The sequence below is a fragment of the Linepithema humile genome, chromosome 1 (genome assembly GCF_040581485.1).
Source record: "Linepithema humile isolate Giens D197 chromosome 1, Lhum_UNIL_v1.0, whole genome shotgun sequence".
NCBI lineage: Eukaryota > Metazoa > Arthropoda > Insecta > Hymenoptera > Formicidae > Linepithema > Linepithema humile.
The window spans coordinates 6,165,078-6,185,673 of NC_090128.1; the positions used below are offsets into that span (position 1 = coordinate 6,165,078).

General features: G+C 41.2%; 1 protein-coding gene across 11 annotated transcripts in view; it reads right to left on the bottom strand.

Moving 5' to 3' along the window:
- Positions 1-20,596, bottom strand: part of rdx (BTB/POZ and MATH domain-containing protein rdx) — a 67,581-nt gene that overhangs the window by 9,346 nt on the left and 37,639 nt on the right. For 5 of the 11 annotated variants that reach the window (XM_067361213.1, XM_067361212.1, XM_067361210.1 and 2 more), the window contains one exon: positions 3,929-4,073. In XM_067361213.1, coding sequence (XP_067217314.1) covers positions 3,929-4,006 — 78 coding nt within the window. In that variant the 5' untranslated portion in view covers positions 4,007-4,073. Of the gene's footprint in view, positions 1-3,928; positions 4,074-16,478; positions 17,377-20,596 lie in introns of those variants that run through there. The other 6 variants (XM_012379784.2, XM_067361208.1, XM_067361207.1 and 3 more) reach the window with 4 other exon arrangements.

Genomic DNA, 20,596 nt, shown 5'->3' on the forward strand with positions numbered 1-20,596 from the left:
ACTACGATTACTTTTTAGTGGATTTGCCAGGAAAAATTAGAGGCATTATACTCGCACAATGGAGAAACTTTAAGCAGCCGACAGTGTAGTACTACTTTCTCAAGTTAATTTCGTTCCTCCGACGTAATCCTATACGTTGGTAATGTGCCAACAGCTAGGCTTCTTCGTTCGACGATTACGAATACGCTTGATGCGGACGTTCACGCGTATCGTCCTTCTCCTACGGCTAACTGATGGACGTGACGATGAAACCAATAATATAACTGTGACTCATATGGGAAATTATCAATGCGATAGGAAGAGGAAGAAACGTGGAGCCTAGTGTTACTCGCTACTATACACACTTCAATCGAATCGTAAAATCATAAAAGAATTACAATTATTTTCTTTAAATCGAGACAAAGTCAGTGATTAAGCTAAGATGTTAATAAACAATTCAAAATTTTATATAAGATGTATGATGTATAAGTTTCTATATAAATATTTATGTACATTTAAAGAATTAAAATAAATTTATCTATTTAAATTTCAAATGTTCCATTCCAATATCTTAAATTTGTCGACTCAGGCATCTCTCCCATCAAAATGTAAAGATTATAGTACTCTCCGCGGAGCTCAGAAACCCCAGACTTCCTGATAAACAAACGACGGTTCCGGGTGTTTCATACAATTAACATCGCGCAATGAAATTTATATGGAAAGCGGTTCGCAGTTCCGTTTCGGAACGACCAAGTGGAACATCTCGCGAGCGGCCCGGTCGAGTCGCGAGCGGAAGCGACGTATAAAACTTGGAGAAGAGAGGTCGAAGGGTTCATCGTCTCTCTCTCCCGGGTGTTCCGCGTAGCGAGTCGGCGCGAATCGCCGCCATCAGGTGGAGCGATGAGGAGGAGGAACGCGGCGGCGGCGGCGGCGGTGGCGGCAGCAGCGGCGGCGACGTGGAGGAGGCGACCCGGTCGACGCCCCTAGGAGTCGTTCAACCCGCTTGCGGTGGCGGCAGCGGCAACGGCGGCGATCGGCCTTGAATCACCCGTGCCCGTTTACGGGAGTGCCGTGGAACGCGGCGCGCGGGTTCAAGCACCAAGCGAACCAAGTCCACCGAGTCGATCGGCTTCCGGTGGAGGAGCACAGTCCTCCTCCTGGACGCGGTGCACGACCGCCGCGCCGAGGTAAACGATCGTTGCCCCGACTCGCGCGGATCTCGACGCACGATGCACACCGCCGGCCGCAGAGAGATGAATGACCGCAAGGACATTTCGCGAAAATATTTCCTATGAGCTAAGTGTTAGGCACCTGAACGGTTTGCGTGACTCTCCGCATACCTACAAGCGTGTTTCACAAGCCTACCTAAATATTCCAACCAGTCGCAGAGGGCAAATTCAATAAATTCAAATACTTCCGCGTGTCGTAGAAAATATTGCAAATGCAACGTGTTTGTAAAGACGTTTATTAAGGACGTAATCAAGTCACTTTAAGCTCGAGATATTTTTTTTCATCTATTTTCGTCTTTTTATCGACTTGCGGATGAGGAATTTCTGATGGAATAAATTCAAGAGACACGAATAGAGAATAAAAGAATCTTACTCCTCATTTAACTTCAATCAGAATTCGATTTCAAAAAGTTGACTCCGAGAGATGGATCAAAGAATCCGCAGATTAATCAAGTGTGAAGAACTGATAGACTTTCTACAATTTCATCTCAGCTGAAGAATAATATTTTATTTGCGCATTGAAAGAATTAGAAATCCGAGAGTTGCGAAATTAAATCTCTCTCAAAAAAGATCTACTTCCCGAAAAAGACTACACATAATTCTGCAGAAATTCTTATAGTAGATTGTATATAAAATAATCCCGCAGTGACCTCGCACAACACCAGACATATTTACATGTCCTCGTATGAATAAAAGGCCAAAACAGCCGAAGGATATAACGTTAAATACCAGGGATTTCTCATGACACAATTGTTTCGTAACTGTCAACCTTGAACCCAAAATATACGCGCCTCAGGACATCACTTTGCCAATATTGATGCAACTTTTATACGTGAAAACAAAACGTGGAGATTTTTGACGGGCGATATTGCAAATTTTTGACAAAATCGAAAACGATGTGCATTTGCAATCGTGCTCTTGTCATGCTTTATCGAGATGCGATAAATCGCTGCGATCGACCGGCCGCAAACCGCACAGGTGATGTTGCAGCGAACTGCTGACGCGGCGAAATCGGTATCGTGCATTACGAAAGTTAACTGGAGCACGAATTGACTTTCGATTTATAGGCAAGTGCCGATCGAGCGGTGCGCGACGTGTTCCACCAATACGAGCGAGGTTTTATGCGGACAGTATCATAAAATTCAGCGGTCGCTCTTGCGCAACACGCGAAAGCGAACGTAATAATGTTCGCATTCTACTCCGCTCGCTGTCGAAATTAGAACGAGAGGATTAAATATACAACGGTGAGAAACCATTGGATTTTGTCGGTACAAATATTTCATTATTTGCGAGCACTTTTCGCTGTCGGATCTTTCTTTCGAAAATTACGTCCTGAAAAACATCTCTGAATCTCACGAAAATATCACGTCACTTTTTATTACTATTAATACTGTCAAAATAATGAGCTGATATTTTCCTCGTTATTATGTTTGCTACTTTCGACCTACGCGCGGTGCTTCTGTTATTAAGCTAACTTCCTAACTCCACCATTCCCTGCCATTGTCAACGGACAATTGTCTATTGTCCATTACGAATCTCCCCGAGAAAGAGAGGGACAGCCTGTGGGGACTCGCCCAAGCCGATAATGAGTCTCTATCTATTTATCCGGCATTCGGAGCGCCGACGCACAGACATAATCGCGAGTCGTAACGTGATTATGATCGCATTCGAATGTAATCGCGTGCAAGTTGGCTGCGTAAAGCGGAAATAACAGCGGAATGCAAAGAGGAAAAGGGTGGTCGTGCAAATTTCCAGCGAAAATCGTGGAACGTTTCCGCGAGCGTCGACCGCGGGGAGTCCGACCGGCAGGAGGACGGGAGGAGCGACGAGAGATATCTAGTTGCAGGTCGTTCACATCGTGCGAGGGGGACGAGCGCAGTAAAAATAGAATGAGAGCGCCAGGAGCGCGTGCTCTCACGCGCGCGCTACGCGCCAACGACGCTGCGCGATTCTCCGCGTTTCTCTAACGTGAACCTGCCTTCTTTGCCCTCTTCGTCTTTTGTCCTCTCACTCAATACGGAATATATCGATCGACCGAATCCACTCAACGATTAAACTCGGATGACCTAGGACCACGGAAGCAATCGAACAACTTATTTCTCGTGTTTGTAAAAAATGGAATCCAATTACAAACAGAAAATTTTTCCTAAATTCTTAACATACACGTAATCTCTCCACTCTTTGAATATTAATTTGAGAGAAATAAGTTCGTGAATTCCAGAATGGGGTAAGTTCGTTGAATTTCAGAATCGAATGATTCTGTTCCGTACGTTTATGCAATGTTGCATCTTTGAAAATTATGCTTTTACAAACATAACAACGTTGTTTAACATAATTTTCGAAAATGTAGCATTGAGAAATGTCATTAGAAATGTCTCCAATAACATCATGTATAATTTACGGACGACAGTGATTGAGCGAACGATTTAAATAACGCTCAACAAATTCTTATGTTTAAGTTGAGTTTTAAAAATGTGTTTGTAGAAAAATTAATCCTATTTGTGCAAATCTTACCTAAAGCTGAATAACTTTTGCACGGTTAAATATTTCGTTCAGAATAAAACCTCCATTTCCGCTCGTCCTTAAACGCTCCTAAATCTCGTGTCTATTCATTTCCGTCGCTCGGACGACGGCTGGATAAATTTCGGCGCAGGCGAATCGATCGCTAACCGCGCGCAGAGCGCAATGGAGGACAATGAACCGCCAACAACGAAACGTACCTGCGTGTAACACCAATTCTCAGCTACGGGGGTGTTCACTTCCGGCGGCGGTGGGCTCGGGACGCGGCTCACTGCCATACTACTGCTGCTGTGCAAGTTCGAGCTGACCCGCGACGTCTGAGGCGCACAGTCGCTCACCGCAAGCCTGCAACAAAAAAAAACAGAACCGTCTGGTTAAATCGGGCAAATGCGAGAATCATCCATTCGAGTCGTCCCGTCATACACACTGTACTCGCTCAGAAAGTCGTTAATTGTGTGCGCGTGCCCGCATTACGTCACGGGGGCCGTCGACCTCTCCATATTTCTGGACGATGAGATGGAAGAGTTTATTGGATTAGCATAATATATGAATGGCGGTGAATATCCTGCATTTCGACACGACGAAACGGTACAATAATTATGTCGTGAATATGTATAACCAAGCTCCAAATTTACACGGTGCTATCAATTATTATTCCAGCTTTAAAAAGAGAACATACGATGTTTTCCCCTGTACGACATTTTCTATATTATTATAATTGCTATGCGTAACGGTACATTATCTCATCTCGGAGTGATGAAATCTCAATTTCGCGACTATTGTTAATTCGCTCACGAATTTTTGGCAATCGAATTTGTCTAAAATAAAGTCATCGACGGTCGATCGATCGCGCAAATCCCGCGAACGAGTAAAACAGCGCGAAAAATGGGAGAAAAAGAATTGGGAAGAACAAAAGGAAGAAAAACGCGCAGAACACGCGATCGTGTCTCGTGCCAAGTACGGAACTGTTCGTGAAATCGAGTATTTTAGTCCCGCACATTTATCGAATCGGCATCGGACCGCGGTAATCCCAATAACCGAAAAATAAAAAATTAAATTTTTGCGATGAAATTCGCTCGAAATCAACTCGCTAAAAAAGAAAAAAAGAAAAATAACAAAAATAAAACTCGTACATAGAATCAACATTGACAACTATTTTCGCCGAATAAATTATTAAGCATGTTCGAGAATTTGCAATTTAAATTTTAACGACGAACGGTTTCAGCTATTTGGCGTCAATCTTTGTCTAAGCAAAATAAGAAAGATACAAATAACTATATAAATAGAAAGCTATCGTGGCAGTGATTGAGAAATTCGCGCTCCAGCGAAAATTAGAACCAACCAACTATTAGAACCACAATTCTCTATTTTAATAATAAAAAAAAAGAGTAATTGAATCGTGAATTTAACAATAGCATATGATTACATATATTGTTCCCTGTTTTTTCCGAGAGAGAGAGAGAGAGAGAGAGAGAGAAAGAGAGAGAAAGAGAGAGAAAGCCTCGACTTTTGAGCGAATCGCGTTCGACCGTCCGTTCGTTCGTTCATACGTTCGACACTGTAACTTTCACTTCCACAGAAGCCGCACTTCCAATACTATACTCCCACGTTGCTTTTGCACTAGATACCACTAAAGGTATCGCCAGACCGAGGGAGAGTCGAGACAGATTCGGGACAAAGAAGAGCGGCGGCAGTGAGAGAGAAAGAGAGACGAATGTTTTTATCGTAACACCGTTTTATCATACCGTTTTGAGAAAGCGATTGCGATCGCCACTGTACAGCATAAGCAGAACAGCGAAGTGTTTCTGTCGATGAGAGAATAAATATATAACTCACAAGAATCTATCCATTTCATTTCATATAAAACAGAAACTAAGAACAAAAAAAGAGCTTTCTAGAAAAACAAGCTCTTTCGGAACTTTAAATCTTGCAATATCAAAATTAAATTAAAGTATGAAATAAATAAACTAGATATTTAAATACTACAACTAAAGCCATCATCTTTCAAATGTTACTTTAACATAAAGGTTGAAAGAGAAATCACAAATCGAAGCTACATACAACTATTGCAACAGGATTGTTTCCTGCTCGTTTACGACCTGGCTGCTTTCGGCTTTCGGAAAAGGCGAGGGTAGGATTTTTCGCAAAATGCGAACCAATTCTAAAGTCAGTATCTCTTTGTCGAGCGATCGAGATATTTCATTTGGAGTTGGACTTATGCAGGCGTGGGTCGGGCCACGAGAGTTCAAGGGAAAGTAGAACGCAGCCCCGACACAAACTCGCCGGTGAAAACGAGGAAGTTAGGTGAAAACCGTCTATAGTATGTCGAAATCACGTAATTATAGTGCCTGCGAGCTCGACATCGCGGGTAGCTTTTTATCAAATCGCTTCGAGATTCACGCCATCTCGCGAATATACATACATTTCTATCTTCCAGCAATATAAATTCCGTCTTTCATCTCCAGTTTTCGCGAAATTATCTCCAAATTGCTTTCACGCTCTCCAACAATTTTCTCAATTTAATCGCGCGCAATTTATCAATCATCTGTCACGCAACGTCGTTTCGCATTTTTAATTCCCCCGAAACACGCGCATTTATCTCGCACGTCCCTCGATTTCGCAAAAATATCCTTGAACGACATTGTTTTTCAATCGCTTCTCCGATAATTGAATGGATTACTATGTAATTGTAGATAAAAACGACGAAGGTCGGCGTGATGTAGTGTCGCAACCGGATGAGATTGCGTCTTCAAAATACGATTTTCCGCATGCGAGAGCGCCGCGTGTCGCGAACATCACGACCCTTTCGTTAGCCTTATTCGTCACGATCGATAGCTCCCGTACTGTTTCCCTGTTCGGTGTCTCCTCCGGCGACTCCGTGCACTGCATAATTAGGTACATTTATTTCCATATCTGATTCATCCGGTTGTTTCGTAAGACCGATAGGCAGCGGTCGGTAACGCGACACGCGTAAGTCCGCGGCGACGTTCGCGGAAAAAAGTGATAGAAAAAAGAAGTTTCAGTGTCAAGATCGGAAGGTCGTGGAAGGCGACCGACTGCAACGTAGCGCGAGGTTAAAAATATCGTTGTTTTACGATTATTGCGATTAGGCGTCGTCGCCGCCGCCGCTGATGCATCGGTGCAACCGCGATAACAATTCGCGACAGACGGAAAACAACGAAAAGTATTTCGCTCACACTTCGGCATTCGTCATTGCGATTCAGATGTTCGAAGAATAAAAATTTATCTTACCAAGGCCAAGATTTCGATTATTTTAATTGTAAAAAATGTAAAATATATTGAATATTAATAAACACTGTAAACTAAAGCTTCATAAATTGTGCATACTGATAAATATGCAAGAAATTTAAATAGTATATAATTATTGATAAAAAATTGTAAACATATGCATGAGATTAGTATCATTGTCAGTTAGAAGCAGCTGTTTTATGTTGCGGAAATATTAAGGCGGAAATATTAAGGAGGAAATTCAATTCTGACATCCGAATGCCGAAGCGCTTCCTCTGCAGGCACGTGGCTATATATGTGCACTAAGACCTTGATGTATTGACAGCGATGATATATAGCCTTGACGTTGTTACATAGCTTATTTGACATTCCCTACCATTACGCATCATATCGCTTTACCTCCAATTCTATGCATATTGTGTTATTTTGTTCTTTGTATTACTTTTTCTCCTTGCTATATACTTTACCCATGTAACTTATTTCCATCTTTTTGGCAAATTATAAAAATATTCTCAACAATAATAATCCAAAAATCTAACAACCAACGCACGTACGACCTATGAGATACATGTATGATAAAACGGATATTAAAATAATTTTGATAAAAAGTAAAAAGATGTGTAGAATTTCGCCGTTGCTTCGAAAACGGAAAATGTTTTCTATCACATATAAAAAATCCTACTTAAAAAAAACTACGTCACCCTGAATCGACGGAACTCGGTGAGACGAAGCGAAATCGAAGAAACCGCCCGCCTGCCAGTCGGTCGATTTTCGCAGGAAAGTCAGTAGACGAGACGCGGCGATGAAGAGGGGCGAAGTCAAGGCTGACGCTGCTTCGCGTAAGCCAAGTGTGTGATAAGACAAAGGCTGACTCTCTTCAAGGGCGCCGCGAGCGCGACTCGCCTTCGCGTTTTGCACGCGCCAACTTGTCGCTTCACGAGGACGAGAGCGATCGTTGCTTCGTTCGTTCGTTCGTTCGTTCGTTCGCGAGGGAGATGTGTCGAGGGATGAATGCGGTTGGTTCGGTCTCTCGACGGCCAGTTCAACCGAGCCTTGGACTCGAAGCGACCGCATCGCGGTAAACAGCCATGATCTACGTGTACATCATGGATGCCGTAATACGTGAGATGACAGAGGAAAGAGATGTGCACGGCAGCTGCAGTCGAGCACAGTGTTGTCTCTGAGAAGGCGTGAAATGATAAGAATAATCAATGTACGTGCGATGACATACGCGTTGGATATCGCGTATCTCGAACTGACATATTGACGTATTGAAAATAAAAATACAAGGTGCTTGAAAATTATCATTACCCTTTGACTTTCAAAGCTTAAATACTCGAAACTGGAATTTCGATTAAATTTTATTAAAGTGTAAAATGTATATAAAGTTAATAAGAATAAAATTTATTCCCATTATAAAGAAAGAGAGAACGCGGTGCATTATTAATATTCAATACCTCTGAATACTGTCGCAACGGTTGTTACATATTTGTTACATGGTTTGTTGCTTATTTGTTGAACTGCTTAGTTGTTACATAACTTGGATTGGACTTTCAAAACATTTGATACAGCATGCATATAAGATATCGAAATTACAGCGCAAGGCGCGTAAACTTTTGTTCGCGATATCCATTCGAGAAATGCTAAAATCGTCCTGCAGTTCAAATTGCGTAAGAAGCGAAGAGACAATAGATAAGCCTCTATAAATGCTAATAGAAACAGATGTAAAAGAAGATTAAGATGTAGCGACGAGTTGTCGAGCACATGAAATTGTTGAGTTCTTATATGATGAATCATGAATAAAGTTGTTTATTCGAGGAAAGGTTAGTAAGAAAGTGATGAAAGAGTGCGTTATTATCTGTTAGTCGCGATGAATCTTCTCTCCGCTCATGTATTCCTACGCAGGGAATGACGCAGGCCACAGTTTTGCCATAAGATACTTTATGAGACTAAACTGGTTTAATAAAATCATTCAAGACAAAGAGAAAAAAAGCAAGGAAAGAAGAGAGGGAGAGAGAGAGAGAAAGAGAAGCATGTCAATAACAATAACAAGTTAGCGCAAAATATTTACTTGTCTCGCAAAATTTCTTTAATTTTGTTCTCGAAAAAATTTACTCGTAATTTAAGTTTACACTATTCTCGACGTACATTGGCGCGTAGCATTCATCGCAAGTTTGCTCGCCTCGTGTCTCGATTCAAGGTTCACGGTTACGATAAGAGGCGTAAGTTTCTGATATAAAGAACCGTGTGACGTCGTTTCGCTGAAATAAAGTAAAAAGCGATAATAACGCTTTTCAACTGTATATGTATACCACTTTATTGTTTCGTTCAATGTAAGCGGTTAAATACGTTCGCGTAACTGACGAAACGAATTGGCTTCAAAATAACGCGTCATGAAATATAAAATATGCTCCGGCATGATAAACGAAATCCCTCTCAGCATTTATAATGTTTATTAATGACGATTCAACGACCATTAACAATAATTCGCGATGCACTTGAACAAATCAGTTTTCAGATGGAAATTAAAGAGCTCGCATTACACCCCAAAATACCGTAAATATCAGCTAACGGATGCTGTATGCGTTAATGTGATTAAATGATTTGCATAAATTACTGAATGGTCCTGTTGCTCCTCGTTCGTAATATCTGCTTAAATATTAACCTTGAAATGCTTCTGAAAATACCAAATCAAAATGCATTGAAATCAATTATAGTTATAGAACATATTTCTACGTGTGAAATTCTTTTCTCAAGTCAATACTCTTTAATACAATTACTCTAATTATGTAGATTATTGAAAAATTCAAAAAAGTAGCGTCGAAGGAAATTCGTGATTTAATTGTACTATCGGAAATACTGCTCGATTAATAAAAAGCGTTAATTTATCTCTAAATATCCTTAAAATTCGCGACAATTAAACAATTCTACACATTTATCACGTAAATTTATAATCTTCTACAAATTCGATTTAAGTACTTTGAAAAGGAAGTTTGCATAATTTAAAGACGTGAGCTCGAAAATATATATACTTGCGATTTTATATACAATTAATCTATTAGATTCTAATTTTTCGATTAATTATTTCACAGTCATTTTTTATCGATAAAAGAGTTAATAAAAATTCAAACTTCCTTACTTTTATCACATACAATAGTTCTTTTGGTGAATGTTTGTTCTTTTTTTTCATGATGCTTACAAAGGTTGAAAATAAAAAGTGCTTTCACGAGGATCTCCTTCCCATTCGTCCTTCTAGGGACGAAAGATTGCTTTTCTTTGGCATCTCCGCAAAGGGAGGGAAGCTACCCGGTGCCCGCGACTCGTTTCTAACAGGGGCCAGTGCCCCGATACGTGGGATACACCGGACGACCTTGGGCCTCACGGCCAATTTGCGAGGTCCGCTCCGCGCAGATGCGCCCTTACAGCCGTCCTATTAGCCGCGAGAATACCCAAGCCACCAGGTATATCCTTGAATTGTGTCCCTTCAAATATCCCTCGAGCGAGCAATCATGACTTTGCGGATAATAAACAAAGCGTTTAGATACGCTTAATGTTTAATGATTCTTCGATTTACAGTCGTTTAACTTTAAACGTAGTTTGACTTATTCTCCATCTCTCTTCCTCTCTCTCTCTCTCTCTCTCTCTCTCTCTCTCTCTCTCAACATTTTAACATACCGTCTGGAAAACTGAACGAGACTACACTGTTGCCCTAAAGATATTCAACGATACTTTTGTGTGTGAATACAGATTATCGCATGACACTTAGTATTCCAGTCGGATCTCTACTGCATACTTTACACAAAGATAACATCGTCTTTTATCTTCTTAAAACATCTCTAATATAGTAAAATTTTCAAATTTCATAATTAGGTGCACACATTTCGCTCCGAAATAATTCCAATCGCAGAATTAAAGTCCTACAATGAATTTAGTCTCCGATCGTGTGCACTGCACTTGTTTGCATGCCGTTTGATTGCTCAGCGATAACTTTGATAAGCATACTACATAATTGCTTACGTGGTCTTTCTGCGCCGTTGATATTGCTCGACCGACTTAACCCCTTCACGATAAATTCTTTTAAACATTAATCCTACCTAGTATTGGAACGAGAAGATGAATCGTCATTCTCCTTATTAAAGCTGATATATTTGAGTATCAACACTTCCGAGCGACATTTTAAACCGGTCCCCGAAATAATCTGAGCTTCTCGCCGATTTTTGTGGTCGACGCCTACTTTCCTCTCCTTACCGCGCGCGTCTCTAATAAGCTAGGGCCAACGCCACCGAGCGTCATGAGCGGCGCTATTCGATTAAAATGAATGGATTTTTGGCCTGGAAAGACCCTGTTTATTTAAATTTAAGAAAATTTATAAAGAATTAGACATTTGTTAAAAGTATTGTGTATAAAAATATTTATTATCCTACTCATTAATCGGATAAGCTCATGACGCTCGGCCGTCGGTGTAGATGGAGGAAAGGCGTTGACCACAAAAATCGGCCGAAAAGCTCAGATTATTGCGAGCATTGTTTTAAACAGTCGAGACAAACTGCAATCTATATTGTTCGCGCAAAAATATAGAACACAACGCACGATTATGATGATAAATTTTATTGGTCCTGAATTGTAAGCGAGATAATAAGGCTAGAGTGATGGAATTTTGCTACTACAAAGTGCACAACTGTATGAAAACAATTCTGATCGTGTTAAAATCAAATTTTAAATGAAAATAACGTTAAAATATGCGTGTTAAATGAAATAAAGTACAACTTCAATACGTTCATTGGAAGATAAATTAGTAGAATTACTGAAATGGCAAAATTTCCAAGAATCTCCACGATTAAAAACTACCTTCATATGAATTTCCACTTTATAATTTTCAACGAAAAGAGATTCGGTGCGGAGAAAAACGAAAAGAATTTTCCCTAACGCGAGTCGATTTTAAATTCCGTGGAATTCATCGTGATCCATTACGGAAAAGGGGAAGCGAACCCTCAAGAGGGACGTACGGCCCTGTACCCTTGAAGTCGAAGGTTGCCACCGCGCGCGAGGGACAACCTTCCTTCCATCCTTCCCTCCGCCGCGCTTCACTGCTCCCACCATCATCGCATCCTCCTCTTCCTCCTTCCTCTCTTCCTTTGTACTCGGCTTTATTTCATCGAGCCTCGGACATCGATTGGCCTCGACTCCCGTGTTACGGCTATAATATTCAAATAATTCCCCGAAATCGCAGACGAAAAACTAATAAAGACGAGCTGTCGCTAATGCCGACTCGACGAGCGAATTCGGCAAAGATTTATATCGCTGCCAAAAAGTGCCACTTGAAAATAATCTCATTATTCCCATCGTCAGATTTATCAGAGTCTTTAGGATTGTGAACGAGGAACGACTGATAAAACATCCTATATTCTTTCGTTGAAATTCTTGAAAAATATACAGGAAGAGTAATCGCGATTACATTTTTGGAATACGGTTTATCGAAACTCTCGGTATCTGCATTGCTAAGCGGTTCGTCAATAAAGCCTTCAACTATATTTAATACTCGTACTCGTTCAGAAGTGGAACGTCGTCGCGTGTTAATCGAGGTGACGGGATCGAGTAAAGCAGTAATCGATGTTATTCGGGCAGGTGTTTTAATCTACTATGATATTGTACAACATGAGCAATGTCGCGGCGATACTAGTGGTGGTAGTGTGATGGACACATGAACGCATATATTGATGATCGCGCGCACGACCAGCTGTTCGACAGGCACAAAGGATATTCAAAGCCATTCCCACCTTTACGCTCCGCGCTGCTGACGAGAAAATATTGTGACGCAAACGATAACATTACCGCGAGGCAAGGCCGCAGCTTTTCCGATTCGTCGTTCAACGTAACGCGAGCGAGCCGAGCGTACCTCTATTTTACCGGCAAACACTACTTATTTTTCTTTTTTTTATTACAATTATATGAAAAACCGAGTAATTAACTATTCATTCATATCGACAATCGCGTTTTAAATGTAATGAAAACGAGCAGTATCAGTATTGTCTAAATTGTCTTTTCAATGTAGAAACGGCAACGTAATAATCAATTATTCCATTATATTTCGTTTAAATCGTTTCGAATGTAATAAAAATGGATATCTATAAAACTTCACAGTATTTTCGGACATACATATAAATTGATAAAAAAGTAAAAAATACAAGAATTATATAAAGCGCGAATAAATAAATTTTATAACATTACAGAAAGCCCAGTGGATTATCGATAAAATATCGTGAAGAGAATTTGTAAGTTCTAAAATTAAAGACGTGGGATTATTCGAAACCTTGAATATTAGATCGAATTCGAAGTAAACTTTTATTATCGAGTTTAAATATGGATAAACTCTTGATTGGACGCGTGGGAGGCAAGTGACCCGTGTTTTAACTCTCACTCAATGTAATTTATTAGACAAGCGATCTTGACGTCTCGGAATATTTTAACTTTAATTTTTAATTCCCATATTAATCCTCAATTCAGTTTTCCTCTATTCAGTTTTCTATTTTAATAAATGTAAAACGTTATCTAACAGATAAGGTAATTCTCCGTATCAATTGCTAACGATAATAAAAATAATAAATAAGAATCAGAAGTATAAATGCGACAGCTGCGAAATGATTGATGAACAAATCGTTATAATTCTTCGTGAAGCGCACGTGTAACGTGAACATATTGCCGCAACATGTTTTCGCTACGAATGATTCTCTTTTCGTAACACAAGGCGCATCAATGTGATTCTTCGACGAGATTCAATATCTTGTTTATTATTAAAATGTAGTAAATAGCAAATCCTGCATTTGCTCGGTAGCAAATTCGCATCCGCGTGCGATTTAGAGTCTTACTGTTCGCGAAGATCCTCTATAATCAACGAACAAACGACAAATACGAATTATAAAATAAAGTCATCTGCTGGTGTACGCAGGTGTCGTAATCGTCAGAGAATCACAGGTGTCATTCGCGTAATGTGGTAGTAAAAGTGTTCAAGAGTCGTCGAAGGATTAAATACACATGGAAATGCCAGACGACACACATAAACAGGCCGAAGGCACCTGCATACTTCGGCTAGTCGTCCATAAATCTTCAACACGAAGGTCGCGGAGGATGGGAATTACGTGCGAGCGATAAAGTGCAACGAAAACGCGCGCAAATAGTCAGCACAATGTTGTAAAAGATGCCGAGGTTGTCGAGTCGATACCTGGCACATGGCACTTCCGGTGTTGAAGATTATACTTAATCATCTCTTTATCGTCCGCGACTAACACTACCGCGAATGGTGCAATTAGCGAACGGGAATTTTAATCGCACGTTAAAATGAGGCTTATCAGTACATTCGGGATGTTTTAATCGGGCAATGATAGTTCAATAGCGAAGGTAAAATTTAACGAAGCTCTAAATTCGAAATAATCAAGCGCTGACAAACGCGAAATGTTAAATGAACTTTGTTAGCACAAAGTTGAGTTTTTAATTAAATTCGGCTGGACTTTGTAAATGAATTATTTGTAGAATATCGTAATTATCGCTTCAGTTTTCATTTTTCAATTAATCGCGAATTTTAGTTGATCAGTAAACGCGTTGCCAAAGTTTGATGCAAACTTTACGAAACAGTGTGAGTTGCTACAAAGTTTATAAATATATTTCTAGGGGTTATTTATGAATTTTGCTATAGAGGATAATTGGTAAATGAGCTTGGTAAAAATGAGCGAACGAAATAGCCGTAACAATTTCCGTATTTTCGCAGAAAGGGAATAGCAGTGTCAAGGGCATTCGTTATAGGTCTTAAAAATAAATTGCTGAAATTGCGATGGTTAAATCATAGATCAGTGAGAGTCAGGAATGTAGTCTGAGAATCCGTTTATAGTCTCGTGATTCATCGTTTTTGAGTCTCAAGCCTCGAAGCTAGAAAGATATTTGAACAAGAAATAATAACTGCTGAAATCATCCTAGCGACGAAACTGTAAATATTGTTATTACGTTTGAATCGATTTCCACGAATTGAAATTTGATAATACATGAGATTAGGGCGAAAAGATAATTTGTAAACGTGTGTTTATTATGAATGTACTCGACAGCGGACAGGAATTTTACTTTTAAAATTCATGTTGATAATTTGATAAAGATAAAGATAGATAATGAAAATATAATAATTTCACAAAATTCGTTTCTTTTTCAGAAAGATATACAAACAATATCATGTTACGAGCGTGGAAAATACTTTCTCTACATTTTTCCAGTGAAATTTTTGACGAAGCTTGATGAAATATAGCGATTAAACAAATGTTACAACACAAAAAATGTCAAGAGCGAACAAGAGCGAACAAGAGTGAAATGTTTTGGTGACATTTCAATCATTATACAATTGGCATTTAAATGCACAGCTCACTCGTAATCTTTCGACTATTCAACTGCAACTATATATTTCTGCAAATATTGTCTTATCTCAAGCAGAGAGTATATCTTTCTACACGTTTTTCATTGTTTAAAATTAATTTCAAGTTAAAACTTGTGTATTTGGAGATAAATATTTGGCGCTAAGTGATTGATGGCGAGCGGTCAATTTATAAAAAGATATTTGGTAAATATCCGGCAAAAAAGGTAAGTTGTCTTTTGTCCAGACGACATTCAACAGCGTCGTCGGATCGTCGAGTGTACTCGTCTTCGCAAGCCTCGACAATAACGAATAAGCGAACGAAGGAACGAACGAAGGCACGATAACAGGCCGGTGGAACGTTTCTACATTCGAATTCCAACGAGTCGCGCGTTCTCGACGTTCACGGTCGGACGTGTCTATATGAAAGCAGGCAGGATCGCCGAGCCATGACGAAGCCCACATCAGGCCAGACCTCAGGAAGGTCGATGTCTAACGTAAAAAGGTATATTCACCTTGATTCGCGCTCCTTCACTCGCGACTTGACCAAGAACTTTCCAGTCAGCCAGTGCAAAGTCGCGAATCGCGACGATCTCACAGGGAGAGCACCGCCGAACGGACAAAAGAACGAACGGACATGACTAATGACCATTGCGATACTTGACCGCTATCATCATCGAAGGGACGATCGGTCGTTGACCGTCGCGCCTTGGTCGATTCTCAAATTTCGCAGCAATTGCGCGATTTGCGAAAAAATCACAAGAAAAAAACTTGAAATTTCATTTAAAAGCCGCCGCCGCCGCCTCCTCCTCCCAAAATTTGCCATCACGTATCTTTTGTTTTGACATTCGTTTACGTGTTTATTCCAAAGAGGGGGCTGTCCTAAAGGTTAGGAGTAATAATTTTTCGAAGAATCGCGGATTCGAACCGATACCAAAGCTGTCAAAGAAAGAGAAATTCGGGAGGAGGCGGCGTTTTTGTCGGCATCGCATGCTCGACGCTACCGGCTCGCGGATCGATGCGATTACTCTCCGCGTACCGGTCAAACAGACAAACGTCCCCCTCTCTCCCTCTTGCCCCCCGGGTTTAGCCCCGGACGGACGAAGACCCACCCTAGCTCCGACAACGGCGAGCCGTACGAGTGTACGTACCGCGCCAGCGCCATCCTGACATGAGACAATCCAGGCCCGGCGGGTGTCGACAGCAAGGTATCCAGATCTGCAAGCGGCGACTTGTCGTTGACACTATATCCCACTACTGGACACATGCGCGCGAACAATTCTTCGTCCTTGAACGAAGCGCGAGCTCGTCATAACTTCCGGCTAGGTCGCCGAGGAGAGCACCGTCTCTCTCTCTCCTTCGTTCTCGTTTAACCGGCACCGATCGAGGACAAATCGCGACGAACGGGGTTCTCGCGCGACACGATTGACGATAATGACAATTACCCTGCTGCTTGACAAATTCCGAGTCCTTCCTCTTCTTCGTATCTGTCACTGTCACTACCGCATTTTCACTAGCGTGTATCCGCGGCGAGAACAACGGTAACAGCGACGATGGCGTCGACGGCAGTGGCGGCACCGCGACGACGACGACGACGACGGCCACGACTACGGCGACGACGGCGACGACGGCGACAGGACTTTCCGGAGAGCAGCGCGATAGTCGTTGTTGCGATCGTGGGCGACGTGATCGCGTCGCGATGGTGATGCGCGAACGACGACGCTCGTGGAATCAATCCGGAGGAGAAGAGCCAAGAGACGGCGCAAAGCTCTGCTCTTGCCCGACCACCAACTGCGCTTCGATCTCTCCTTCCGGTTGTCCCGTTTTCCTTGTTCGTTTCTCCTCTCTTCGTTTCAACGTCAAACCGAGTCGTACCTGTCTAATTACGAGCCTTTTATCAAGCGCCTCTTTTTCTTTCTCTTGTTTCTCTGCCACGACGTCGGGGTATTCTTGAATTCACGACTCCGACCTCGGAGACGGCGCTGGCTCTACTGAGCGGAGATACTGAAACGCTTGCGGATCCCCACCCTGGTGTAGCTTCGGTACACTTCGGCCGTAATCGGTTTGCTTCGCGACCTCGTGTCGTGCCAGAACGACGATACGATCTCTCTTCGTCTCGCTCATCGCGCGCATTTAAAGCTCCCTTCTTCCCTTCCCTGCCCTTCTCGCGCCCTTTCTCCGTCTACCCTGCAGGAAATTCTGAGCCCCATGAATGTCGTGTGTTGTGTCTCGTCCAGGCTACGCTCGCTGCTTCGAAATTGTATTAAATGCCGTTTCCTTGGTGAAATTGCGAGATCGTTTAGTAACGCGGATCATCTTTCATCAGCTTTGAAAGCTTATCGTAGATGTAGAAAACGAGGGTTGCAAACACGAGAATCCGGCCGACTTATTTTTTATATCTAAGAAATTAGCATGTGTTGTAATTCTCTCTTATCGGTAAATTTGATAACTGTTGACGTAAAGATTGAAAAGAATTTATTACAGAAATAACAAGAACCTTGAAAGCTTACTTTCAACAGAGGCGCATTTTTATCTTAATTCTCGAGGATTAAGGGAAGAGAAAATAAATCGTATCTTTCGTTTCAAGGACGAGAGAGTCTATACATTTCCAAATGGAAAGTACGCGAGGGACGTACGACTATTCATTCGACACATAAAATCCCTCTTCGAATGGAAAAAACAATTTCTCACTTTGGATTACGGCGACAAGTCGTTACTGAAACATGGACAACCGATGCTTTCTAATACGTTTTCTAAACTTTGACGATAAAAATTAATTGTCTTCTATGCTCGAGATACAAAATACGCAAGACTAGTTTACGCATTTCGAACACGTGCATACAACGTACATGTGATAGGCATCGATGGCTTTCGATGGCACCGGAAACCGTGAGAGTTTGCCCTGCTACTGTTCGTCGAATTACGTGAAAAAGGGGTCACGAAAATGTTTTACGAGCCCGTTTAAGGTGCCTTCCTCTCGGAGGGGTCGGCGTCAATGGGACCGTGACGTCGTGCCGGAATCACGCACGACGGTCGTGACATTGTGAGAACGATAATGCTGGGAGAGAAACCGGAATACATTTTGGCCAAAACGCGTTCGACGGTTAACCACACCGCGAAAGAACATCCGGTGTGTGTATATCGAAAGAGTTATGCTAATCCCAGAGAAAATATAGTCCGCGCAAAAGCCGCTGCGTTGTACAATAATACAAATAATAGAAAGTTTATTCAAAAACAATAGCAAAATTATAGAAAACGCAGACTAAAAATCACGAAACGCTATTCTCTCAATTCAACTGTCGTTTCACGAATCGTTCGTTTCACTTTCTTTTTCGACCTTCTATAAGTTTATTTCATTATCTCATCCCGATTGTTATTCGATTTATACACAAAGTCTGTTTCGTTTCATGTTCGCATATGCTTTTATAGATGAAACGTATAAAACGTATTATGAATGTACGATAAAATTGATTGAAATCTGAGCCGAACCACGAAGCAAAAATAAAAAGAGGGTCTTAAAATTGATTTAGAATAATGAAACAAAATTATCAAAATCAATGAATGCAAAATTATCTAATTTATTTTTGCTTTAAAAGATAATTTTTTCGCTCGCAGTGAAGTCTACCACGATTAGCTATCACTCAAATTACCTCACAATTGAAAAGAGAGCCGTACGTGGAAAATTGAACGTTTTCGAACTTCAGTTAAAGAAGTTGATATTAATAAGCGTGGCCTCGGGGCGCAGGCTCTCCTCGCTCCCCTTGACCCCCTTGAAAAACGACCCTGAGCTCCGCCCGCCCCGCAATGTGCATGAGGGTCGCGTCTCATATACCTACCCTCTAATGGGTCGCCACTCTTTCTACTTCTTTTGTCAGCGTATGCTACGTCTTTCCGCTGTTTGCCGTTATTATTAAAGACTATCCGCCACTTTAATACACAGACATATACGAAGATCACTTTGCTTTCGAACCCGTGTCTATGCTTTTGTTCTTTACACGTTTTCCGCTCATTCGGTTTTATTGTCTCTCGCTCGGCGAAACTTGAAATTAACCAAGTTTCGTGTGCTTAAAGACAAAGTTCGATCACTTTAACTCGTAAATTCGTGCTTCGTCGAATGGGGGGATATTCTCTGAGAAATATAATTGGACGGCGTTTATGTATATCCCAGTCTGCGAAATTCAGTGCAATTTCTGTCGTAGATAAGTAAAATTGAGAACGTGCTATGTAATACAGATAGTTATGACTGCCTTATTGCCGATGATACGAGCGCGCAAAACTTCTGAATGTGTGGAGAACTACGCGAATGTAAGTCAGCCGCAATCGCGCGTGGATAATCCAGTGACTGAGGGTCGCGTCATACATGGTGCGATTATTTAGCGCTTAAAGCATGATTTTCAACTCGCTGTCGCTTCGAAAACGATCTTTGTTCGCAGGAAACTAAAGCTGAATCAAGCGATAAAACGGCATAATTGTCGTTATATCTATGTCACAATTAAATAGAACTTAAATTTGAATTTAAATGTAATCAAAATGTGATAAGATAGTTACAATATATTTTTCTAGAAGTATATTTAATAATTCATTAATGACTAATGAATAACAGCAGACATTGTTCTGAATTTAATTCCGCTTCAATATCACAAATTGAGACATTCGATTCGTTCCAGGGATTTGTCCGAGTCGCTATAAAGAAGCGGGGACATTTAATACAGAAGTGAATTAACTTTTTTGCGGTGATCTAGCTGCTGGATCAAGTCGAACTAAATCGCACGATTACGTCAGGGAATACCCACTGCTACGGCTCTTTGCTGCAAACGCATGTATTCAGCAAATTTTTTGCATCGTGGCAAAATAACGCGGTCGGAAAAACAATCGTGGAAGAGAAAGAAACACAATACTGGTAATTGATACAAGAGAAATCATATTGTCAGAAGAGTATTAATAAAAAGAAAAAAAAAAAAGATGTAGCAGCGCCGATATATAATATGAAGAGACTAGAAGGAGAAATTCAAACAACAAGTACAACGAGAAGATAAATGAGGGGAATAAAAATTGAAAAAGAAGAGAAGAGGGACACAAGATAAGCGCGAGCGAAGCGGATTACACGATTCGCAAGTTTCGGGGCGTTGCTCCAGTTCGAGCACGCTAATATCGTATAGAAAGTGCCGGGTGGTGAACAGGGGACACGAGCGAGGGCGGGGAACGACGTTGGCACCGGGGGAAAAGAGAA